This window comes from Nyctibius grandis, chromosome 9 (assembly GCF_013368605.1).
Source record: "Nyctibius grandis isolate bNycGra1 chromosome 9, bNycGra1.pri, whole genome shotgun sequence".
Classification (NCBI taxonomy): domain Eukaryota; kingdom Metazoa; phylum Chordata; class Aves; order Nyctibiiformes; family Nyctibiidae; genus Nyctibius; species Nyctibius grandis.
This window is the reverse complement of record NC_090666.1, coordinates 28161926-28187422: the sequence shown is the minus strand read 5'-3', so window position 1 is coordinate 28187422 and position 25497 is coordinate 28161926. Positions and strand designations below refer to the sequence as shown.

Here is a 25497-nt window from a genome sequence, read left to right as displayed (position 1 = left end):
CTCTGTATCTACAGAACTACACCTCGGGTTTCTTTACATAAATAAGCTTGGCAGCAAATAATCATTAGAATGCGCCAGCGGGGTTTTTTTTTAAAGAAAAGGAATGGGAAGAACAAAGCATATGCCATGATGTTTAAACAACTGAAGAAATACTGAGATTGCCAGCAGTTTATTTCTGGTGTTCCCACAGCTTTGTCTCTTTAACCTTTCTTCCAACAAGCCAGAAATTACATATCATGGGGTCTGACTAAGAAGAAAAGCTCATTTCTACCTATGTAAAGACACTAAGCATATGTTGAATTTATTGGCCAACTGGTATTGTCCTCAAGGCAGCTTCACAAATAAAATAACTCAAGAGCAAAACAAAAATGAACTATGCAGGGGAAAAATGTGTTTTCCTAATTAATGTCAGCATTTATGGGAAATTTGGCAAACACTGAGATGCGATAAGGGGAAATATGAATTGTAGGCAATGGCTTTCTTCCAAAATGTCTTATTGGGAACTGCTTTTATTTAGAAAACGATAATGTTTAATGAATGTGAAGATGCTTATAATTTATAATGAAAATCTCCTTGTTTCTATCTCTGAAATGTCACTCTAGCTTCTGTGTAGACATCTATTTACTCGGTTATTTTCTGATTTGATAAGTCACATGTAGTGAACTGCATTAGCTATTAGCTGGCATACGACAGAAGACTGTCTTCTGTTCTCAGTGTGGTATCTTGTCTTACTGTGCGGGCTCATGAAAATGTTTTGAGTAGCTCAGAGGTTGCTACGAGCAAACAGAGACCTGATTTCAGACCAGATTCTGGAGCAGAGTGCCTCTGGCACCAGAAGGAAGAGGGTAGCCAAAATGTCTCACTGAGGGAACTGTTCCCCATTGAAACTGGAGGATCTGTGTCACCCTCTGGTTGTGATCATACAAGTCCTGCTGCCATCAGCTGTCCACAGCTACTGCTACCAAGTATGTGGAAAAGTAACAAGAGAGGGAAGTACTCCTGTGATTTAAGGGGAATGACAGTGTATAAGCAGCAGTCTATAAAGAGCTTGAGATGATTCCTTGGATCATGTGTGATGCTGGGATGGGAGGCTGAGCAAGTGCAGATTTGCCCTGCGTGTACATCTGCTCTGGATTGAGAAGCCTCTTCTGGCCATGTAAAAATATAGAGAGCAGCTTCTGCTACTTGTACTGAAAAAGTCCTTAGACAAAGATGTTCCTGCTGATTATTAAGTGTTTGCTAAATGAGGGGCTCTGATTTGTAATCCCTGTTGGATTTAGCTACAGGATCCAAAGAGGTTACAGCCCCGATAGCTGGCTGAGAGCTCTGGGTGCTAATTGCCATCAGCTACAGAAAATACAACAGGGATTGTGAATCACTGTACTGAAACCCTGTCTGTCTTCTGGCCTTATTCACTATGGTTTTGCTCTTATCAAGTCTTCAGACTGATGTCAGTATTCTTGTCACAGCCATTGCTATAGTTAACCCCTTGTGGTTTTCTTTGCTTCTGCCCAGCTGCATCAAAAAGGGATATTCAAAGCTGTGTTGAGATGCTAGCAAGGCCTATTTCAGAAGCAATTTTTACACACTTAGGTTCTCATGTCCCCTCTTCCTGTTTGTGGGGGTTTTTTTCTGAATTCTGGCCATGCCTTTGTGTATGTGTGGGTGTGTTAACTCGCAATGGGTTGCTTTACCTGCAGTTGGATTGGAATCCCTGGGGGAGCAGAGCAGGAAAAGCAGCACAATGGGCTTGACAGAAAGCGCTCCAATAAGCACTTAATGTAACTTCCAGGTCAGTAACTGCAGAGAGCTGATCTGTCAGCTCTTATGTTGGGTGGAAAGCCAGTTTAAAGAAGCTAGGTCTGTGGGGGTTTACTTGGCTGCAGATTACCAAGAGAAACACCCATGTCTGCTAAGCCCTCTGGGTGCTGTGGTTAGGCACATGGCATCCATCTAGCAGAAATATTTGTAAAGCTGGTGGGTTGTGTTGAGCCACCCAAATCAGAAGCTTGGGCCATCAGCAGAAAGGGCTGGACTCATAAGAACAACATTTCACTAAAAGTTTGCGCTGGCACAAGGATGCCACCAACTTTTTAGAAATAAAATACTGTGGAAAATTTCTCTTTAACTTCAGGTGCTTTACAACAGGCTCCTCTAGGCTGGGTAAGGACTTAAACCTTCTGACATCTCTTTGCCAGCCTTCCTAGACATCAATATCATATCTCTCACTAGGAAGCAATCTCCCTTCAAATCTTTCCTCAGCCTGTCTTTACACAGGTGCTTTACAATCCCAGCTTGCTGATCCACGGCTGGGCAGATGACAAGCTGCCACTGTCCATAGTGAAGAAAAACGCAATTTGCAGCAGAGCTGAACCACATTAATTTGTTTCTGTTGTATCCTCACCCCCTCTCTTGTGACAGTCAGCAATCACGAGATATCTGGAGCCATCAGAGCCCAGCGCAGCGTGTCTCTGAATGAGGATGCTTGTGCTCTATACCTTATCAATGCTGGATCATGAGGACAAATAATAGTGGGACAGGCTGTAGGGTGAGATGATTCCAACATGGACACAGGCATGCGAGATCTGCACCCCAGATGATGTGGTGTGGCTTGTTGCATATCAGATGCAATCTAATTAGGCTGGTCTGGAAATACCTAAACTACTGCTCTGGAGATTCATTTGTAATGAGAAAAGCAATTTGTCCTTCCACCCAAAATGATTCTTCCACAAAGGTGGCAAATGGGCTTTTTATCTCAGGGGCAGTAAGAGCAATTCTTGATAGGGTTAAGTGTCAGCTTTTAGTATTAAGTAGTATTTGAAGGTTTGGGAGCAAGTGATAAAGTTCAGCCTAGAAAGTACAGTGAACGGAAATAAAGGAGTGGCCTACACATATGCCTGGAGCTGTTAAATTTTGTTTATCTAAGACCTGAGCCATCTGAAATACTGACTGGGAAGGAGCAATTAACTTTCTTCTGCTTTCCCTTTGGAGTCTGATTCCAAAACGTCCTTGATGAACTCCCCACAGAAGGGACTCTCAAACTGGATTTCAAACTCAAATTATTTCCCATGGGTCAGGTAGACTCTTTTTTTAATATGGACTTGGCAGAATTTTTTTAAAGTTGTAAACTACTTGTCCTAAGGTGTGCTCGAAAAGGCAGAGGACATCTCCCCTGTACACCACGGGCTAGTGACCCTTTCCGAGAGAACAAAAAAAACCCTAGGTCTACTGTGGCGTATTTCTGCAAAGAAAGTAGAAGAAATCCCTCCTTACAACAGAGGGGAGGCCAGATGTGGCATCATAAATATGGGCTTAACTGTACCTAGACAGAAAACTCCACTTGTAAGAGTTCACTTAAAGAAATGACCCTTTCTGCCCATTCCCCACTGACAGAGTGCAGACAAAGGTTTGTATTCTCTGAAGAACATTGAATCCTCCTGAGAATGCTTTTCTTTGCAGAATATCTCTTCTTGGGGAAAAAAATAATCTTTTACATTGTGCTCCAGATGTGTTCATGGCTACAATGAGAATCCAAACCCACTGTTATTTCACATTGCATAGCTGGGGGGCAGATGTATGCGACCTAGGACGTGGTAACACACGCCTTGAAAAACTAGAGGATTTTTGCTGAATACAAATTAGTAAGCTGCTTCCAAAACTTTCCAGCTTGTATTATTGTTATATAGGCCAGATTATCATAAAGTAGATCTAAAGTCTTAGTGCACAGGTATGCACACACTGTGTTTGTTTATGGACTGAGATATTTATGCAAATACTAAGTAGTCTTTGCCAATGCTGACCGGCCACTTCAAATAGTTGTGCATAGGGAAGATGTGTTTTCACTAAAACTGGATAAGTCCTTCCATTCCTCACTCCTAAAAAAATAACTTTTTTATTTTTCCAGAGAAAATCTTTAGGGAACTTGTATTATTTAATTAGTATTTCTTTCCCCTCTCCTCTCCTCCCTTATTCTCTCAGGCTACTGGTACAACTTGGGAAAACAAAAGTTAAATAACCTCCCTCCACCCAAAACCATTCTATGTCGAAGGAAAAAAAAACAAACCCTAATACAAAGCTTTATAATTCTAATGCGACATTTTAAAGCAGAGTTTTAACCAGCTGATCTGAATGCACCTGCCCGTGGCAACTTTGGGAAGACTGTTGCAATATTTTGTCTATGTATCTTAAGTCTTGCTATTTTTGACACAGATTTAGCAATCCAATTGGTATCAGTTTTCAGAGTCGATCCAATCTTGCACTATTAAATTGCCCCTGCACCTTTGTCAGGTGAAAGAGCATTTTTAAAGATTATTTGAGTAGAAGTACTGCAACAGCAAGTCTTTGCATGCTAAAGGGATTATAGAAATGAAATACAACATGAGATTAGGGTTGGCTATTTGCCCTGAGGATTTTAACTGGATCTGCTGATTGAATGGTAGGGTGTGCAAGCTTGGAGTTATTGTGCACTGACATGATCTATAGTTTAAATGCTTGGGTAAGGAATTCAGGGAACCATGAGCTGTGGAATTCTGCATATGGTAATGCTCTGAAACTAGATGTGAACATGTGTTCTGTGTTTCAGTGAGTAACATACATTAAAATAATGTATGTCTTTAACCTATTTTATATGCTTAAATAAACTTGGCTTAATCACAAGTTCCCAAACCCTTCAATTGAAGTAGTAACATAGCTAAACAACGTGTAGGCTGTATGTGATCTATGTGTTGTTACAGAAAAATGAAATGTTACACCAAGACATTAAAAGTGAATTTTTTTTGGGTGTACAGTTTTGAAACACACTAACCAGTCCTCACTTAAAAGGAAAACAGCCAGCAACTGGAAAACTTACTGGCACAGAGACCCCCGGGTCTTCCTTGGAAGACTGTATTAATCTGAACCTGTCACCTTAAGAAAGAGAGAGACTGCTTGGACTTTCCTGTTGGACTGGATCAAAGGATTTCAACAGGGTGTGTATCCCTCTTGAAAATCTGATCTATCTTGTAATTATTTATCTCTGGAATAGTTCAACTTCTAAGGAATACTTATAAAAGTAAGCAATAATAATAGCTAAAGGAAAAGGCCCCGAACAAAGCCACAGGTGAATAGATGTTTAAATGCTTCTGACTTAAGATTCAGTAAATGTTTAGAGTAGACATTTTGATATTGGTATCTGTGAGACTAAGGCTTGTACTGAATACCACTGTATCTGGGCAGAGAATCAATATTTACCCTGAATCCTCCCAACTTGCTGCTCTTACCTTTTCACTTTTTCTTCCTTTGTTCCGTTTGTTACTCTCCTCTCCATCCACAGCCAGTCTGAGATTCTCCAGTTTTTGTTGCATCAATTCATCAACCTATCCAGACAAACACAGTTGAATCTTTCTAAGTCTTCTGTTCTGTTGTCCCACCACACCTCAGACAACTGTTGAGCTAAACAGGTGTTAAAGCAAAGAACGGATAGCAGGGACTCTGGAAGGGGTAAGGTCTATGCCAGGGCCAGTTCTGACAGCTATAGAGAAATATACACAGGCAATGCACATTATTAGTGTCTTCTTACTATTGTAAGCACACCTGAACTCTGATCTCTTCCTCTACTTCTTACTATTGTAAGCACACCTGAACTCTGATCTCTTCCTCTACTTCTTCCCGTTTCTCTTCTTTGATCAGCTCTGGGTCGTGATCCTGGAGAAAATCCCATCCCTCATCTCTGTTTTGCCAAACGGCTGTTATCCAAAAGAGAAAAAAGGGGAGAGAAGTTACAGAAGCTATTGGTTTCTCCAACTGCTTCTGGAGGCAAAAAATAGGTAGTTGTAGATGGCTTTTATTAAATTATTAGCTGTATGAAAGTAGCAGGTTCTAGGGACTCTGAGCAAGTTCAGAGCCCTGTTGTGCTGGCATTTCTAAATCTTGAGGTTGACTCTTTTTTTTGCCTTGGGCTTTAAATTGGTACCAGATATCAGGAGGATAATGGGATATGGAGGTTGTCATTTTCTGGTTGTAAAGCTGAACGCCTGGAGTGGTGTTCACCTTCAAGAGCAGGTATTACAGTACCAGCTGAACCATATCATGCCTGATGTTGGCATTCCTTTTCTCTCTGTTTAATAGCATTGTGCTTAAATCTTTACTGTGAAGAAGTCACAAAGGTGACTCCTGTCCTGAAGACTGTGCTCTCTATGCATGTCTCTTGGCTGGCATAATGCAGGCTTGGGGACCAAAGTAAGGTGTTTAATTTATACCAGGAAATCCTGTGTTTTCCTGCTCAGTTATCTAATGCCAAGTTAAAGCTGCTGCAAGCTTGCGAGTTAGCCTTTGTAGTAATCCACATGAGGATGAAATATCAGCCAGGAGCACTGGAATAGGCATAAGAGCCTGCACTGAGCACGTGGAAATGTGAGTGAGAGGACAGGGAGTCTGACAGCAATAACCTGCACCCAACCCGCAAGTGACGCCACACAGTTTTAACTGGATCTGGGGACTTTTAAGCTTGATGCAGCAATTAAGAGGCAGTCGAAGTCTTTTCCAACAAGGGACAAGGCCCACCTGTTACAGCACCTCTATTTCTTAGTGTTGTGCAAAGGATAAGTAATAAGGACAACAAACTCCAGGAAGAAAGCAAGCTTGTGCAAACTGATGATCCAAAAAAACCTGTTTATGATAAAGTACCTAATGATTCTGAGGTGAAGTTCTTTATTTTTGTGAGGTAAACTGCAATTTGCTCTTTAGAAAACTAAATAAAGTCTGGCAAGCTCGGTGTGTATCTGAATTCTCTGCTATTAGTAAAAGGTACCTTTTTTCAATAGAAATGTCTCTCTTCTTTCTACATTTTTTGAGCTAATGTAAAGGAGGACGATTAATCTCTTTCATTTCCTTGTGTTTTAAGCCCCGATAGTATCTTTATAAATGACAGCTAATCTCCAGCAGTATGAGCTAATTCAATTTCCAGTTGACTTAAAATGACAACTTTCCACTTCAAGACATAGGCTCCCTTATGAATCTGTTTTGTACAGGTTACTCTTTCCTGTACCCGCTGCCATTTCTAAGGCACTATAAATTCAGGAAGGTTTTCACAGTGCCCATAGGAGATCATTCAGGTTTTAGTCCCATTAAAACAATACTGGCTGCTATTTCCAACCCCTATGAATTTTCAGAGTCCAATTATGTGCACAGTATTTGTGGCTTTACACTCAGGGAATAGTTTTTGCAGGTGAGTAGTCTTAATTTCACAACTGAAAATGGTAGAGATGGAGGAGGACAGTGGATTTTTTAGTAATGAGGAAAGAAACTCCAAGGTATAGACACTAATTTCTTTAAATTACTTGTGGGTTCATCAGATAGCATGACAGATGTCATGTAATATTTCAAGAGGGAAAGCTGATTTGCCCTAGTTAAAAGGTACCTCTTCCAGGGTTACCTGCCTGGAATTTCAGCTGTGGGGAAAGAGGGTATTAACAGGGGAGTTATGTGAATTTTAAAACACTTTCCTGACTGGGTCATCGGGTTGCAAGTGCTATGTTTTCACAGGAGTACTAGGTTTCAGATATTTATTTTTCATAGAGGGATCCATAGATTTTTATTCTTTTTTTTTTTTTGTAACTGTTTATTGTAATTTTGTAAATAGATTAGTGGTTAATATCCACTGCAGGCAAACCAGTGACAGTTCCCCCAGCTTAGGCAGCTGCCTTTGATATTGCGTGGCAACGAGTTTTCTAAGTGCTATATTAGCCACTAGGTTAGAGGTCCCTAATTTTAGAAAAGAGATCAATAACTCATGGGTGTTAGATGCTATGTTGTTCTTTTATAGATCAACAAAATGTTTCAAAGTTATTTTTAAAGTCAGGTCAGGAGGCTAAGGATGTTATGTTTTCACTGGCTGGTCAAAAGAGGCTGGTATTTTGTTACAGACAGGGTCATCCAGCTACAGGAGCTATTTTTTGTGTGTGTGTGTCTGCAGTGCAATTTCCATCACCTCTTCTAAAATAGTGCATGCTTATCTTTGAATTATTTTATATGCATACCTCTCTAGCTCAGGACTCAAAACACAGCCCAGCCCACTAACGTGACTGTTAACATCACCATGTCAGCAGTATTAGTTTTCACTCTGCAGACTGGTAGGTAATTCCAGTATCCCTGGATTTCAGAGAACAGCTTGTAACTAATAATTGAAATATATTTATCTGAAACATGAAGCTTTTAAAATTACTACTTTCAACCTCCTGGCAAGAAGACTTGAATCCTTTGACCCCTGGTTAAAAATACACGGTGTCATCACACCTTAAATTTTGGGCCACAGGGCATTTGGGTTGAACTCAAATATCCTCTGTAACACTGTGAGCAAGTCAAATAGCAACTGGCCATCTGTATAATGGGCAAAATAGGACATTGCTGCCTCAAAGAACAGGGTACTGCAAAAATAAAACCCAGGAAGATGGGGGTAATTATTCAGACGGCTTACATTTGCTTCACATGAACTCTTGCTATTCCAGTGTAAAAGAGATGTCACACAAACTGGCTGTTTCCAGCAACAATATATAAAATAAGTGTTTTAGATTGAGCTTGGCAAATGTAGTTTAGCAACTAGCAAAACTGCCAAATACAGTTTTAGGAGAATAGAAGTCTTCATGAATTCCAGTGAAGTTTAGGTAGTAGTTCTAGCTTGGTAGATGGTGGGGGGAAAAAATGGGGGGGGGGAAATCTATAACTAAAATGCTTAGATCTGTGAAAACTGATCTGCATCTTTTTAAATATTTAACTTCAGACCAAAGCAACCAGTTTCAGGGGATGGGAAGACTTTCTTAATTGTAAGTGTTGGGGTTGTGTGTGTGAGACAAAACAAAAATGCTTGGTCAGCAACCACTTAGGTAAACTTTAGACACTTTAAACTTTAGGTCTTTATATGATTCCATTGTAGGTATCTGATATAAGGCTTTCTTAATCAAGCTCCCTTACTTCAGTGATGCTTTCAAGATTTATGCCCTAATGAACTTCTGTGCAAATTGTGATAGTAACTGAGCCATTTCTACGTAAGAATAGAAAGAAGTTCCCAGTGCAGAAAGACCAAACTCAAACCTCTTTTTCTAAACAATTCTGCTACTGAAATGAAAGCAGGCTAAAATCTAAAATATGAGAAACTGCTTACACTGTTCTGGTCAGAAGTTGGTTTAGATTTGATTCTGGAGGCCTTGAAAAAAGAAACCTTATCCATGGCCAGATTAAAAGTAAAATTATTCAGAACAACAGCCAGATAGTACTGTGATAGAAACCTGTAATAAAAAGCACTAAGTGCTTGTGAATGAGGCAGGGGACTGCTGCACTGGAGGAACTAACAGCTGTTTACTAAAAATATGGTGTCAAATAGACTTGGTTTACTAGGAGGAAAAAAAAAAACCAAAAACGAAACAAACCACTTGAAGTTTAACTGAACAGTTATAGGCTCTTACTGTGCATAAGATGGAACTGCAGGCTTGCAAGAGAGCCCTTCCACCGTGAGGATTTCTGGTTGTGCCCTGTTCAGAAAATGATTCCTTCTTCTGTGCCCTTAGAGCTATGGGAGTAGCTGTCAGCTCTGGCAGGATGGGCTGGAGATGAGCATCGGTGTTTAACTCTGAATGCCAGGCTCGAGTCTGTATCTACCACAAAAGGATGCTGCCTGTGCCTGACCTACTTGAGCACGTTATTGCAGTGTACCTGCAAGTGCTGCCAGTATGTAATGGGCAGATGGAGGAACTGACAGTGACTGGCTTTAGGCATCCAATTCAGGTGCTGGAATAGGAACATTGGCTCCACAGACAGTTAATAGGCTGCTGAGTTGCCCTCGGGAGGCCTTGTGAGACAGAGAGAAATTCAGTGTTCACTTCATGTAAAAAATTAGCATAAGTAACTCCAAAAAGTTATATACTTGCAGAGCTCAAAGCAGGTACCTTGTTAGGAATGGCAGTACGGCTGTTGAGATACAGTCTGGGTGACAAATGTGTCCCCCATCCTCTCATAAATCCCCTGACTTGTTATTACTTGAGGTAGTTATGAAATTTGGGAGTCTCTACTGCTATTAAACTAGCCTATTGACCTCTGTGGTGTTCTTATTCTTAACACTGGCATCCATTGCCATGCTGGGAAGCACTGTTTAAAGCCTCTGTGTGAGGTTACAGCCAAACATGTTTTCTACAGCCTGGAGGAGAGTTATTTGCACAAATACAAGGAGTTTGTGCATTTGCAGTCCAGCATTGTATTGAAGACTGCTAGACTGCAAAGCCTCAGCAGGGGATGCAAAGAGCCCTGTGGGAGTGCTGGGAAGCACAGCTACTACATCACCTACTCATTAGCAGAGTGCTGGATGAGTATACAGCCAAGCCTATGCAGCAATGTGAAACCCTCCTGTGCTCTTGTTGCTGCTTCCCAACAGACACGGCCTCTACGCTGCTGCTTTATTGCTCTTGGGACTTGCTGGATGGGAAACACTGTTCTTGCTATTGCTGGTCTCCGGTTGCAAGGTGCTATTTCACCCTGAGTGCATAGAAAAGCATAAGTAATGTTCTTGGCCAGTTAAGGAAAGAAGCATAGATGAATTTGATCCTTAGTGAAAAGTCCTGCTGACTTCAAAGGGTTTCTGATGTAGCATTCAAGAGTAGAGTCTGGGACTAAAGCACTTCTCTTTAGCCATAAAATTGTTCTATGATTTATAACATGTAAGAAAATCCTAATTGTTAGAAGTCAGAAGTCAGGCAAAACTGTACTGATGTATATTTAGCAAGTAAGTTCTTTCTCTCTGGTCAACTCAAATCAGGCAGAAAACTTGATGACAGTAATTTGTCAGCAGGAGGGAACAATGGAGACTTTCTGTATGAGGAATTTTAGCAAGACACTAGCTTTGCAGAGTGGGGAGCAGAAAAGATATTTTTCATAGTTGTTTGAGAATAGAATCTGCATGAAATATAGCAAAAATAACCCCTGAAAGCTTTGATAAGGCACACTTTTGCAATGGAGGACTTGAATTTGGCTTATCTGACCTTGGGAGTCCTATTGTGGTGTTCACTTATAGTTCATGAGACAAGTGCTCCTTTCTGTTTCAGACAAGTGCATGACTTCCATGCTCACTTCCAGGCCCAGCAAAGTGATTGCTAACTCACTTGCGTATCTAGGGAGCACACTGAAGACAAGTAGGTAGGAGATAAACAAAGGTATCAAGTGTAGAGGAGAGGGTAGAAGAGAGATGGAAAAGATCAAGATGTCCTTTTGTGAAAATGATTTTTTTTTTAAATTTGAAAAAAATCCCTCCTTTTGGATGCTTTCTCAAAGTGAAAAACCAGCCAGTCTCCTAGCGTAAGTTTGAGTTATGCTTGTAAAGTTGCACACACTCTGACTGAAGCAAGTATATCCATAGTCCAGCAGCATTTCTCATGCCTCGGGTTGAAAAGATGATCCTCCCATTAAAACGTAATAAAAAATAATTTCATTAGCTGTAGATTGTGTAGGTGAATGAATCCATGGACAATTTCCATGAATGAGAGGAAGACTGAATAAAGAGTTATGGAAACATGAAAACAGTAATGCTGACCTACACTAAAGGGCTTTTGAGTTATCTGCTATTCATATGTCACTTTTGTTGTCCTCAGAAAATCCAGGAAAGCCCCTGCGTGTACATCAAAGCACTTTGGTTCTAGTTTGGCTGCTTTCACTCATATAGAAATGTACCTTCCTATATGATTAGCTTGATGATTTTGAGAGACTCCTAAGACTTGAAGGTATTGAGAGACTCCCTAAATACAATTTTACCTAATGTCCCCATTTCTATAATGTTCCATAGTTTGGGCAGCTGCACAGCTTGACCTTATAGCAATGACATTCAGATTAAGCTGAATTAGAAGAACATTCCAGCTGTAATTGTTATCTTTTTCTACTGACCTTTGTATTGACTGTTTCCTTCCTCCATTATTGAAAGGAAATTACTGGGAGCCATTTTCCAGCCTTCCTCCTCTTCCTAGATTGGGGGGGGCGGGTGGGTTGGGGTGGGCAGGGTAGTGGTGCGAAAAGAAAAATCAGAATGTTAATATGTAGAAACCTTGCAAGTATACAAATGTCATAATTTTCACTGGATTTTTAAAGATTTATTTTAATTTGAGGAATAAGACAGTGTTGTTTCATCAAGTAAAATCTTCCTAGCAGGCTATAAAGAAGCTTTATCTCCTTGAGTGAAGAGAGGGGGTGTCAGCTCATCAGCTGAACTATAGAAGTTACAAGAATTTAACTTAGGCTTGTTTGAACATGTAGTATAGGTAGGAGACTTGCAAGGTGCAAACGAAATTACCTTGCTATTTTTTTCAGCTACTCTTATTCTATGGTTGCTCCCCTGCCCTCAAAAGGAATTCCCAGCTTGTGGGTAATTCCAAGACATTGAAACCTCATTTTAATCTGTAATCATAAAGAAAAATAGTGATCTTGGTGTATCTTGTGAAACAAAATATTTTGCTTCAAATTTATCAAAACATTTTGGTGTTTTCCTGTCTAAAGTAAATGACATTGACATGCTTCTTAAACAGTTTAATTTCACTGAACCAGTATTTCTGATAAAAAAACTTGTCAGAAAATGATGAAAGCTTCTACATGTTGTGTCAGTCATAAGTTCTCAACATGTTAGTAAGGTAATGTTATTAGTGGGGAAATTAGATCACTGGGGAGGAGGTGAATGTGGATTTATGTGAGACAGCACAAGTTGTGTCAGGCTTTGCTAACCAATGTGTAGCCTGTAAGCCACTGGTTAGCAGTAAGATATAAAGTGCAGCTCCTGGAATAACTTAAAATGAAACAAACCCCCTAAATATGCCTCTGTAATTAGGTGCCGTTGCATACCTGCTATCAGCAGATACAGTTTCAGCCAGGTCATGTGAATTATTGAGTATCTGTTTTTAATTAAAGTGTTATTACAGTAATTAAAGTTTGGACCCAGAAGGACATGCAAAACCTAAATACATTTATCATTTCTACCCTATGCTCTATAGATACATTTGGAAGATTCATGAGGATGGAGCCAGGCTCTTCTCAGTGACATCCCTTGACAGGACAAGGGGCAATGGGTGCAAGCTGGAACACAGGAGGTTCCACACAAATATGAGGAAAAACTTCTTTACGGTGAGGGTGACTGAACACTGGAACAGGCTGCCCAGAGAGGTTGTGGAGTCTCCTTCTCTGGAGACATTCAAAACCCGCCTGGACACGTTCCTGTATGATATGGTCTAGGTAATCCTGCTCCGGCAGGGAGATTGGACTAGATGATCTTTCAAGGTCCCTTCCAATCCCTAACATTCTGTGATTCTGTGATTCAGGAGTTTCTTCACTAAACATCAAGAACCATTTTGGTAAAGCATAACCAAGTGTTTGAGAATTTGACACCCAGAGCTCAAATTCCCAGTTACTCTAACATACTCTCAATTTTTGTAGGCTGTGGCGTTTTGAGACTCATCCTTAGATCTCTTGCGGTAGGCAGAATACATTTCTCCTAACATTCTCCTATGACATTTTATAGAAAAAGATTAAATCATGATGCTCTGAGAGGATATACTGATAATTGCTAACTATTTAAAAAAAAAAAAAAGCCCTGGAACAGCCTAAAAATGGGCTATTAATTTTTAGTTTCTTAATAGCATAGGACACATTAACATTTCTTTTATTGTAAGCCAATAAATCATTTCAATTACTAGCTTCAATGATTTTATACACTGATGTAAATAATCTTGTTGTGTCAGTTTCATTGATTTTAATCAAAACCACTGTGTTCTAAAGGACAGTTGCAGAATGCTGTTCTGTATTCCCTCTTGCCTCTATTAACAACATAAGACTCAATGTAATATAAAGAACTTCTTTTCCTTTGAAGTCGGATGAGATATTTTTCTATGCTCAGGTGATTGATTCCATGCTTGTTCTGTGCTTAAGTGTGCTAAGGCACCATGAACCAACAATATAGGTTTCAACTGAAGGAGAGATATGGAAATAACAGTTTGAATATACTTCTGAAGCTTTCCAAAGCCTAGCCCACACTAGGCGATTCTCATCCAACAGCAGGGAAAATTGTGAATTGACCCCATTGTGCACTTTTGCTATGGAGATTTTGCTAATGGGTTTCACTGAGGATAAAATGTGTCTTGCTGTTAAACAGTTCTGGATGAAATCTAGGGATGCACAGCCTTGCTTGTGTTTGGTGAGACAGGCAGGTTGCAGCATGTTACTGGGTGAAGCAATCCAGCCTCGCCTAATGTGTGTTCTGCTATTGAAAAGAGGGATCACATGGTGCTGAAGTTGGTGGTTTTTTTTCCTTAGGTGCCCAATGGGAAATCAAATCAGCACCTTACAGAGAAAAGAAAACAAAGTTACTTTGATATCAAATACGCCTTTTTAAAGATTGCTATCAGGCTTTTCAGAAATATTTAAATTTCCTTCTGGGATCAAACTCTTGTTTTCTTTAAGAACTGAAATTAGGAGCAGGGCTTTGTTTCTGCCTGCATCCCTATGACTTATAGCCTGTACTTATTTTAATAAGAGTCCTGCTGTTAGAACTTTTCCAAATACTTCTCAGCTGGCCTTAGATACTATTTTTTTCCCTGTCAGTATTATAACCTTGGAGAGAATGTTCCCTTTGTTCTTTCTCAATGAACCATAGAAAACCTGATATAACAGCTCAGAATTTTCCTTGACGGGACTTGTGATGGCTGAAGAGATGAGAACGACATCAAGTTATAAAGTCCCAGAACTCTATATTGGTATTTCACCCCATTTCAAAACAACCTTGCAGAGGCTCTGAGGGGATGGAGATGAATTTTTGGTATTGTTGGTTCTTACCTAGTGAAATGTGCAAAAACAACAAAGAATCAAATTTATCCCATGAAAGTCAGGTTTTTAAGCAGATGAATGAGTTGCTACCCAGTTTCAGCAGTTTGGCTTGGGTTTGGCATTTCAGCATGCCTGAACATTAATGTCTCACTTTGACTTAGGCTGAAGTGTTTGGAACAGCCTTTTTCATTGCTTGTGTGAGACCAGAGGCATCACAGGGGTTTGTTCTGGGCCAGCTGAGTTGGGAAGGAGCAAGGACAAGGGCAAAGACATTAGAGGACACCCCTGTGAATGCTCCCCAAAGGAACTGATCTGCTTGAGATGCTACAGAGTTCTATAACCGTGAATGACAATGGTTTTTAAAGTTGTTAATTTTGAAAGCTTTTCTAAGCTAGTGCCTTCATACATGTACTTTTATCTGATCTTTCCCATTGAGTTCTGCAGCGTATGTGCCGATTTAAGGGTTTACACCATGAAGGGATCCCACAGAGCTGAACTTGGCACTAGTATAAGTCACCAGAAGTCTTATGGACAACAAACAATATCAGTATAATTTGGCTTAGGTCTGCAGGCATTACACTGTGTCCTGTGTTGCTCCCCCAGGTTGGCTCTCCTCTCTTGCTAAGATACATTAAAGTGGTACCAGTAATCACCTTCCACTGCTTGCAGCATTATGTCTTCACTAATGCTGTGCTAGTGCACCCTGTGATAGCATCACCCTGATGACAAACAACTGCCTGAAGACATGTGTGAGTGCACTTTAAAAATTGCCTGTTTGCACATGAGCAGCCACTCTCCTTTCCTAGTTGGCAATGCAAGATCAAAAAACCCAACTTTATTTTGTATGACCCAAATAGCATCTTTGCTGGTTGAAAACACTAAGTTACGAGTTAACACTTAGATATCTACATCCCAACTAGATAGACTGATGCTTCCTACGTTCATGTAGTTTAGGTTCCTGGCTAGCTGTTATGAGAGCTTTGGCCAAATTAATGGAGGTTGTCCAAGAAAAGCATCTTTTTTGTTACATGGTTGTTCTAGGGTTAGGACTTTAATTTGTGTAAAACTTGCAGGGAAGAGTAAGCTTTGTCCTAGAAAACTCGCCCTTCTCCTTCACATACTTGGTGAGAGTTTAATGACCCTTATTAAAAAAAAATATTGTTTCAACTTTGTTTATACTATAAAGTAAATGAGAAACAAAAGTTGCTGCTTCAGCAAAAGCCTATAATTTTTGTTGCATAGCTCGCTTTTGAAGATGCCCTTTGGTCTGTTTCACAGGTGTTTTCCTCAGTGAAGTTGCTCCTGAAATAATTTGGAAGCATACCTTCTGTGAAACCATACCTTAGGATATCAAAGATTTCAGGGAGTATATCACATTAGGTGGTGTTCACTGTGACTTGAAGCAAAAAAAGAGTTCATACCCTAAGAATGTGGGCTGAAAATATATGTCTGCTATTTACAGGCTTACAAAATATTGGCTTGCAGTACAGAAGACACAGCTGGCCTATATGGAACTGCACCTATAAATTAGTTTGAAATGTATGCAGCTCTGATGCAGGTATTTGACAGAGACCAAGGTTCTTGTTTCCTTGTTCTTGTGTGAAGGGGTGGCAGTAACTAACTTCTCTGTACCCAACACTAAAAGTGGAAATGCTTGGTTAGATAGCTGGGCACCACTTTGTTATCTGCACAAAAAAAAAGCAACAGTGCTTTCAAAAGTATACACTTTTGAATGTATTTTGCACACTGTCTTGGCAACAATGTCAAAGCCATAAAGTTTATTTTTTCCCTTCACCTATGTCTGGCAATCTGCACCCCCATCAGCTCTTCCTACTGGGATGAGTCATGACCATGCAAAGGGTCATTCCTAAAATATAAGAGGTAAAATTCAGTTCCCCAGAATCATCAAGGTGATTGAAAGGCTGAGAGGGACAGGCAGTTCCTGTATCTTCTGAAGCCTTGGTGACCAGTCTAATGTAAACTAATAGCCTCTGCCCACACATGGCTAAATAAGTGGACTTGGCTCTGTTTTCACAAACTGCCAACTATTTTTACTCCAGGAATTCTTACTTTCTTTCCAGTTTTCTGTGTTTTTTTTCCTTTCATGTTTTCCTTCCCTTTTTCTTTTTCTTTTTCTTTTTCCCCCTTTTGAGCTTTTTTCTGCAAAGCCATCTCCTTTTTGGCAGCCAGTTCTGAAGCAACCTGAAAGAGAAAGAAAGGAATGTGAAGAGCTAGGCAACCATTTTCATGTGCAAGGTGTGCTTGTAGGAGCTATGAACCAGTGTGTGTTTTTCCTCCCTTGCTTGCAGTTTTCCCAGTATCGGGGAAACATGCAACCCAGTACATTGCGCAGTAGCTCTCTATGAACTTCAGAGTGGCTGACCATTACAGAGAAAGTCCTTTTAATTTGTGCTGAGGGCACTCCCACCTGCAAACTTTAACATAGGTGCTGCCTATCCCAATGCATCATTGGAAAAGAGGTGATTTCTGTCCCAAACCATGAGGGCTCTTATGGAGTAAGACCAATTCCTGAAACCACCCAGAAGCACAATATCCTAATGACATAGAACTTAAAGATCCCTCTGGACTTGGACTCAGATTATGAATTTTTTCTAGTGTTTCTAAGGTGGATTGATTTTTATAGAGATGGATTTTGAGAGACTGCCCTGAGGCATGTCTAATTTCAATCTGTGGCTAAAGACTGAAATTGTTCTAGTGGGTGAGAGAGATTGGATAGAGATATTCTGACAGATATATGTGGATCGTCCAGCATCTTTATCCCTGCAAGCCAGTAGCAGCTGATAACTGGGTTATAGCTACACCATTTTCCATAATTTTAGTTCCTGGCCATTTATACCTTAATATCTGAAAAAGGTGGAGGGTGAAATTTGTTGCTTCTACTGTTCTCTTGTTCCCAGGCACTGTTCATTGTGTTCTTTTGTAAGATTATCTACTGATGAGTGTAAATCAGAATAGCATTGAAGTTTATTAATGGGCTATTAATATTGGCAGTACCATGAAAGAGTAGAAAATAAATTTTCAATTGTAAGACGTGTTTCCTGTAACAGTAAAAATATTTATTTTCTAAAGAATGCCTTTTATAATTTATTGAAAATTGGACAGTGGACAAGGGCTATACTTTGCAGACAGTGAAATTTCATTAGTAGATTTCCCCAAGCATTTCAGTATCTTACATTTAATTAAATATGGTAATTTAAACCCCAAGCACTGTTCAGTCACATCTTGCGGTGATAAGCAGTGAAGCATTTCATTCCCTGAGATAGATTAACAGATTGACTAGAGTTCAAAATAGGTTTTTAGTGTCCCAGCAGGCCTGTTGTATCCAAAACCAACAGAGCTACTCAAAGTGTATCCTTTACTGTAGTGCTAGTACCCTGCCAGGAATCCAACCTTGCCACCTCCACCCTCTACTCTGACCCCAAAGGGTAACTGTAACAGTTTCCAGCATCTCAGGGGCGGGTTTATCCAGCAGGATACCTGTAAGCACACATGCGATGGACAAAAGGTTTTAATTTTAGGGAGTGCTTCCGAGTTCTACTGGCGATATTTTTAAGTATATCCAGACTCAGTGGAATGACTTCCTTGCATGTTTTTATACAGAAGAATTATACTGAGAGGGGTTATATAGAGTTTCTGTTCTCATGAACCTGCTATAATGGGACTGAATTGTTGGACTGTCCTTATCCTTCTGTCTTGCCCTCATCAAGTTTGTGAAGTATCAAGAAAAAAAATTTTGTTTACTACTTTCAGAACTGCAGTATGAGCTACAGTGCAAAGTCTTGACCCAACTGATCTTATAGGGGACAGAGAAAAATGGTGCTTGAAGTTAGCATGGAGTGAGATGTACAGTAACACAAGAAGCCAAGTCCAGAAACATGCACAGTGACTGCAGGCAGAGGTTGCATACATCCAAATAACACCTGTACAGTCTCTTTCCTGAATACTTTGGCAATATGTATGTAATCTGAGATGCCAAGTAGTTTTGGTGAAATGCTCCAAAGCCACGCAGCTGGCAATGCTATCAGCATGCAGAACCCTGACTTTTCTGCAGTGGCTCTCTGCTTCCCAGAAGAGAATGATGGAGCAAACAAATTTTTCTTTTTCTGTGTCAGATACACCTTTTCCTCTATATTCCTTTGGTGCAGCTTCTCCAGCTCTGCTTTCACCCCTGCTCTAAGCAGCTCCATAATTGCAGAGGACTGGGAGCTGGGGTGAAGCTGGCTGTGTACCTGAGCATGAATGGTTTGTACTCTTCTGTACAGAACAATTTCCCCTCCAGCTACAAGATGCCTGAAGAATCTGACAAGAGAAGAGGAAGGGAAGGGTGAGCAAAGGTTAGTTTGAGATATTAAGCAATTCACCCATGTTATAATACAGTTTTTTCCTCTGAAGAAAACTTCATAGTGGAAACAAAAGCAGATGTCTTCCTCAATTATTTTAGGCTGCCCTTTTCTTTGCCAGGTTGCCTTTCTTTGAAATGATGCTGAAAGCACTTAGAAAACTCTTAATTTTGGGGAAGAGAATGTGCATCAGTAAGAACAGATGAATTTGTCTCCTTTTTTTTCTAGTCTTGCTGTAAGACTTCTGTCATGCTAGTGATAACTCTTCTTCAGTAATGTTTTCTTCCAAGGCTGAAAAGCCATTTTCCACTAAATTGATATCCCACAGAAGTTGAATTGGCTTTTCTATTCATACATCAGTCGAAGTGTGTTTCTAAACTCTTGCAGTGCAAATACGCTTTTTTGTGAAAGGGAGGGGCACTAAAACAGTGCAGCCTATGAACGGAAATGCCTGATGTTGGTTTATGAGCCAAGTATATGAAAACCCCCAGCTGCCAGGAGGACATGCTCATGTTCTGTGTTCCTCAGCTGTAGAAAGCTTGGTGTTGGCTCAGGCAAGCTGATGCTTGAGGTAAATGTTCTTCCTCAAGAATAAGCCTTTCCCTCATCCCTTGAAAGAAGACCTTACTTGAACTTCTTGTCTTTATTAGTGGTATGGGCATAAATGAAATGCAGGCATAGAGTGAGTTTGGGAATTCTGGATCTCCAGGTGTGGTGGGTGAGAGACAGCCTCAGAGCCTTGCAATTCTGGCTCTAAAACCATTTTGAACAGAAACACTTCATAAGCACATAGCCTAGTGTTCTTGGAGAGAAAATGTGCTCTCTTTGAGTATTAACTTTACAGGAATAAGTTATTTTGAAATCTAAGGGGAGAAAAAAAAGTTTCTTGAAGAAACCAGGACTGTTTGAGATGGGAAGAGATGCCATCCACATATCCCAGTGCAGCATGCCAAGCGTCAGACTGCCCATTTGCATCACTTGTATGTAACATGCAGTGTGCTGTACATGTGCTTCCCCTTATCCTGCCCCCTCTAGCTTGAGGACGTTTAATTACAACTCTTTCTATAGGCTGATTATTTCTGTAAGGTGATGTTATTTTTTTGCCAATTGGAGGAGATGTTATTTTCATCATTGTGGGCCTGGGATTCTGTCCCACTGAGGTAGCTGAGGGCCAGTGCTCTGGATTTGTTTCCTTTCACAGGCAAATCCATTTGTGTGGTTTTTAACAATGTAGTGTTCTCCTGGCAAGGCATTTCTGAGTGTTGTTTACTTTTGGGTGTGCACCTGCAAGCAAAGCTTAAGCTGTTAAAAACAATCCCTGTGATGTGTTTCTTGCAGGAACGAATTCAAAATGTTGGGTGGGATTTCATGGCTTTATGGGATCTTGCAAAATATTACAGTTGGCTTCAACAGTCATGCATTTCAGTCCATGATTGATATATGCTCTAGTCCTTTTTCCATCTGGCAGATGTGGCCCAAATGTAGTTTAACTTGCCAGTTAAACTCACTCTTGAGTTCGTTTCCTGGCAAACACTTCAAAACGTTAGTCTCCACTGAATGTGTTTATAAAAAATCTGTTAGCTTTGCTTGGTGTAGGTTTGTTGGTTTTTTTGTTTTAGGGAAGGTGGGTGAATAAGGTGAAAAGGGGTTATTGATACTTCTTGGCTCTAGGCATCCAACCTAGACTACTGCCTTCAGCCAACAGAGACAACGTTCATAGGCAGTGGAGAGCTGCTGGACTAGGAGTCTACCTGCTGAATGGCTTCACTGTAGTGAATCGTTGCCTGGAAGTGAGTACGTCTTCCTGTTGTGTAGCTTAACAGAGACAGAGTACAATTTCCCTCCTCCTGCGTGGTTAACTTGAAATAATCAGAATATTTTAAGGCTTTGAGGTGCCTAGCTCCAGCTGATGGCACTATGTGTTTAGCACTTGTGAAAATCCAGCCTGATAATTTCTAAAAGGAGCATCCAGAATAGCATGGAACAGAGGAAATAAAGGTGAGTGTAACTGTAGGCATCTATGTCTACTACTGAAAAATACAGTTGGTATATTTGCTGTCAAGAGAAAAGCATATTTGCAAAATGCTGGATACTAGAAAGTACAACTCTACACAGCCTCCTGAATCCTTCTCTGATGCTTTCAAGCTATTTGTGATCTATTCATTTGGTAAAAGTGAATAAGAGATTACACGTGGCGGCATGTGTGTGTATATTGCAGTACTTGATGGCATTTTACTGACCCTACCTGGGAAATAGTTACGTTAATTAAATATTAACTAACTACTGGGCATCTCTTGCACTACCATTCACAATCAAACTGATTACTGGGATTCATGGGGATCTTCAGCTGTTGGTAACAATGAATACTAATTAGCAGCATAGTATTGCACAGAGTGCCAAGTGAGGATCAGGAGCATATGTTTGCACAGCAGCCAACACATACTTTTTCTCACCCCTTCTCTAGATGCTGCTGGATCAGATACTGTCATTACAGTCATGTGGTAATGACTTTGTCCTCCATGCAGCAACTGAATGTACAATCAAAATCTTGGTAAGTGCATGCCTTATTTTCCTGTAAGTTATTTAATATTGGAAATGAGGGGGAGTTAGGAGAAGGGGAATGTCTGCTAAATGGCAACTCTCTTGGCTTATTTTCATGGTGATGAGACTTAATGAACTACAGGAAGAGATCATAATGTTGTTGGCAGCAGTATGAAGGCAAAGCTAAAAATTGCCACATTTGATGATTATCTTTGGAGCAAAACATAAAAAGCCATCAGGGATGGACATCTGGAACAGATGCAGGCAGATTACACGGATGTTGCAGAATCTTAAATTTCTGTTGAAGAGTATGTAAAGTAGAGAAAAGCTGCTTTTTCCGTCAAGAGACTACATATTTTTCTGACTAAACCACTAAGTACTTTGCTTTGGGATCTCTTTGGTGTATCTTTTTGAAAGGTATTTGTAAAATGTCATGAAAGCAGTTTGTGCAGAAGGCCAGCTACATTACAAAGTCAAGTAAGGTCAGAGTTGTCAAAGGGTAAAGAAATATAGAATGTATAATAATGCAGCAATGGTTCGTGAAGTGATTAATTTGTATTTTATTTTCCCCAAAGTGTCTTTACCTAAGTCTTATAAAATGCTTGCTTTTTAAATACAGTTCGGTCCTGATTTCTCATGGAGTTTAACTTGGGAGTAACCAACCCATCCCCAGAAGCTAATATATACAAGAGGTGAAATCTTGTCTCCCCTGAAGTCAAGGACAAAACTCCCATTAACTTCAATGGGGCCAGAATTTCTTTTACTATGTTGCCCAGTAGACCCATGTGGAACAAAACCAGCTGCCTTAGGGATTTTTAATATGTGGATGACTCAGTTGAAGAAAAAATGTTTTACTTGTCTGACATTCAGGTAAAATCATGAACATACTAAACTTTTTTTTGCCAACTGCATTCTGGATATCTGTTAAGGTTATGTGACATACATTCTGCTCTTGGTTGTGCTGGCTAAAAAGGGAGAAAAAACAGGCCTAAAAATCTTTGAAAATTGGATAATCGCTAGTGAAAATTTGCTGGGAAAATAGCTGCATTTTTTTCCTCCAGGTATTTTTCTTTTATGAAGGGAAAAACAGGTAGTAAAACAATCTCTCTAGACTTTTGGCTTCCTTTTTTTTTATACAAGGAGAACGCAGATGCCCAGGAAAGACAGCAAAATAGCTGAAGGTGGGAATTCAAAGCTGGGAGTAGGACAGGAAGAATATATTTCTCCAGAATTTACTACCATATTCAGTTTTGTTCAGTACAATTTCTTGTAACGTTTTCTTTCTGAATGGTGTTTACCCTTGGTGGCAGCTGGTCTAATTAGCCTAAAGTCCCCTGAAGCCTTCTCCAGCAATAAGCCATACTTGCTGGGTGGCTCCCCTGCTGCTCAGAGCAGCCAGCAAAGCTGCCTTGACTCTGGCATGTGTTTCTACTTTAGATGCTGAAAACTTAACTGACAGGTCTCCTTCACTCTGTCTGGGACTGAACAACAGAGTGGTTTAGATACACATGCAGGTGGGGTTGACTTTAGCGTATTCTGAACTTAGCTAAAATCAGGAGTATGCCCTGAGCTCAGTTTTAGTGAGGCACAGAGAGCTGTTTGTAGTGGTTTTCTTACATATTTTTGTAAGCAAAGTAACTAATGGTTAGAGTATTGTGCTTTATGCTGCATTAGTCTGTGTTTACATCCCCTCAAACCACATAGATCCTGCTAGCATCCCCCAGGCTTTTCCCTGTGATTCTAGGAAGGACTGAATCCAAAATATTGCTTTATCATACCTGTGTTAGACCATTAGCTGCAGGTAGTTAATGAACACAACAGTCTGTCTCAACAGGGCAGCATTAAGGACCAGAGAGGTCAGTTTTTGACAGTTTAGTTTTCCTAGCCCACTAGTAGCCACCATGCCTGGTTCATGCAGGGGCCAAATCCTGCTCCTGTGTGCAGGGCTTCCTGTTTATGATTTCCCTCAATAGACTCATCATCCTGCTGAGATGATTGTGGAGGGTGGAATTGGCTCTGAGGGCCAACCATTGCCTTCACTGCTCCAACTGGCCTTAATCACATTCTTTAGGTGACACCCAGATGATCAGAGGAAGAGATTATCACAGAATGGTTACGGTTGGAAGGGATGTCTGGAGATCATTTAGTCCTACCCCCTGCCAAAGCAGGTTATGAAAAATTGCTGCTTCTATAAACAGACGTGTTTTGTGGCAATTCCTTCCCAATCCCATTAACCTTTTTCATTAAAGGAGTGACAGTACCTGCTCTGGAGTTTTTTCAGAAAGAATAGCCATTGAACCTCCTGCCTCTTCAGTGGGATAGTCAGGAAACTTGCCTATGATATGCCTGTGTGAGAAACAATAGATGGAAAATGAATTAAAATTTATAGTTTTTCAACTGGTTGACAAATATGTTAGATGGCAGGGAAGCACACCCTCCCTCACCTCCTATTTGAAAACAGACAGCTGGATTGCTTCTTATGACAGTGGTGTTTTGTCCAGTAAATTCATTAAAACATTTACTAACCCATGTCTCTTGTCCTGTGGCCCATCAAACATTGAAAGTTCTCAGGGAATTTCTTAGGACTGTGCATCAATTCATAGCAGAGAGACTTAACTTAGTGTTTATGTTTATACCTCTGTTCTCTGCTTTCAACATTCAGCTTTAAAAAAAAAAAAATAATTTTATTTAAATCAGGTTTTGATCTACAAATTCCAGATTTTATTTCCATGTGAAGCTGTCCACCCTCAAAAATTTCCAGCGTCCTTGCAAAATTAGGCGGTGATGGAAGCTGAGGAGGGGGCAATGAGGGGCTTTGTGGTTACAATTTCATGGATGGCATGGATAACATATGGTGCTTCCAGACCTTTCAGGAAGAGATTAAAAGATATAAATAACACTTACAATCTGAAGGCCAGTTATATGGTTAAGAATGTTTCACTTCTTTCACTTTTGTAGCTTTTTGGATTATATCAGTAAGACTTTCTGTTTATTTGGTAATATCAGGAAGATTTTCTGTTCCAAAGAAAATTCTGAAACTTCATAAAAATCCTTGTGCTACTTTCAAACAAAATGGTAATGTTTCCTCTAAATGAAAGGAAATTTCCCTTGAGAAGAAAATAGCTCAGAAAGGTCAATGATTCATAAAAATGGCTTTCATTTTTTTTAAAAAAACTAGTACCTTAAGGGATTTTCCTAGCCTACTGTTCAGCAGTAGACTCAATTTTAAAGTGAGATCCTTGGAACAGAGCATCAGTTATGTTTCTATAGTACCATGTGTACGGTTTGGATCCCTAGCTAGTATTAATGTAATACAAATTACAAAAGAATAAACAAACATTTGTCTGTGATTGTAAGCTCTGACTTGAGTGTTCAACAATTACTAGTTCTATATGCAAACAGATGCAAAACTTTGGTCATTGCATTCCCAGAAATCAGTCTGCATGAACAAAGGGGTGTCATTGTTACTAGATTTTCTTAAAAAAATACACTAAGAATGGGATTTTGGCCTTAAAAACCTGCATCATCTGGTTCATTTAATGTTAGATCATGTTTCATTTTTTACAAACAGACAGAAAACAGCTCGATTTTATGTTAAATACAATCTTCTTTTAAATGCTGATGCAAGCCTGGCTTACAGCAACAAATCTCTCAAAATCTGATATTAAAGCTGGTGCTACTTTAGTAATGCCAGCTGAGAGGAAGGAAAGGCAATATGCACCGTGGGTGAAGAATCAGTTTGGAGTCCACTGCCCACTGAATGTGGTATCTGTGCCAG

General features: G+C 40.0%; 1 protein-coding gene across 1 annotated transcript in view; it reads right to left on the bottom strand.

Annotated features, from left to right (window-relative positions):
- The window catches only part of IQCA1 (IQ motif containing with AAA domain 1), a 114597-nt gene that overhangs the window by 31170 nt on the left and 57930 nt on the right, over positions 1 to 25497 (bottom strand). The window contains exons 7-11 of the mRNA XM_068408100.1: positions 23981 to 24065; positions 16888 to 17019; positions 11899 to 11974; positions 5617 to 5723; positions 5259 to 5354 (exon numbers count right to left, since the gene is read on the bottom strand). Coding sequence (XP_068264201.1) covers positions 5259 to 5354; positions 5617 to 5723; positions 11899 to 11974; positions 16888 to 17019; positions 23981 to 24065 — 496 coding nt within the window. The remainder of the gene's footprint in view (positions 1 to 5258; positions 5355 to 5616; positions 5724 to 11898; positions 11975 to 16887; positions 17020 to 23980; positions 24066 to 25497) is intronic.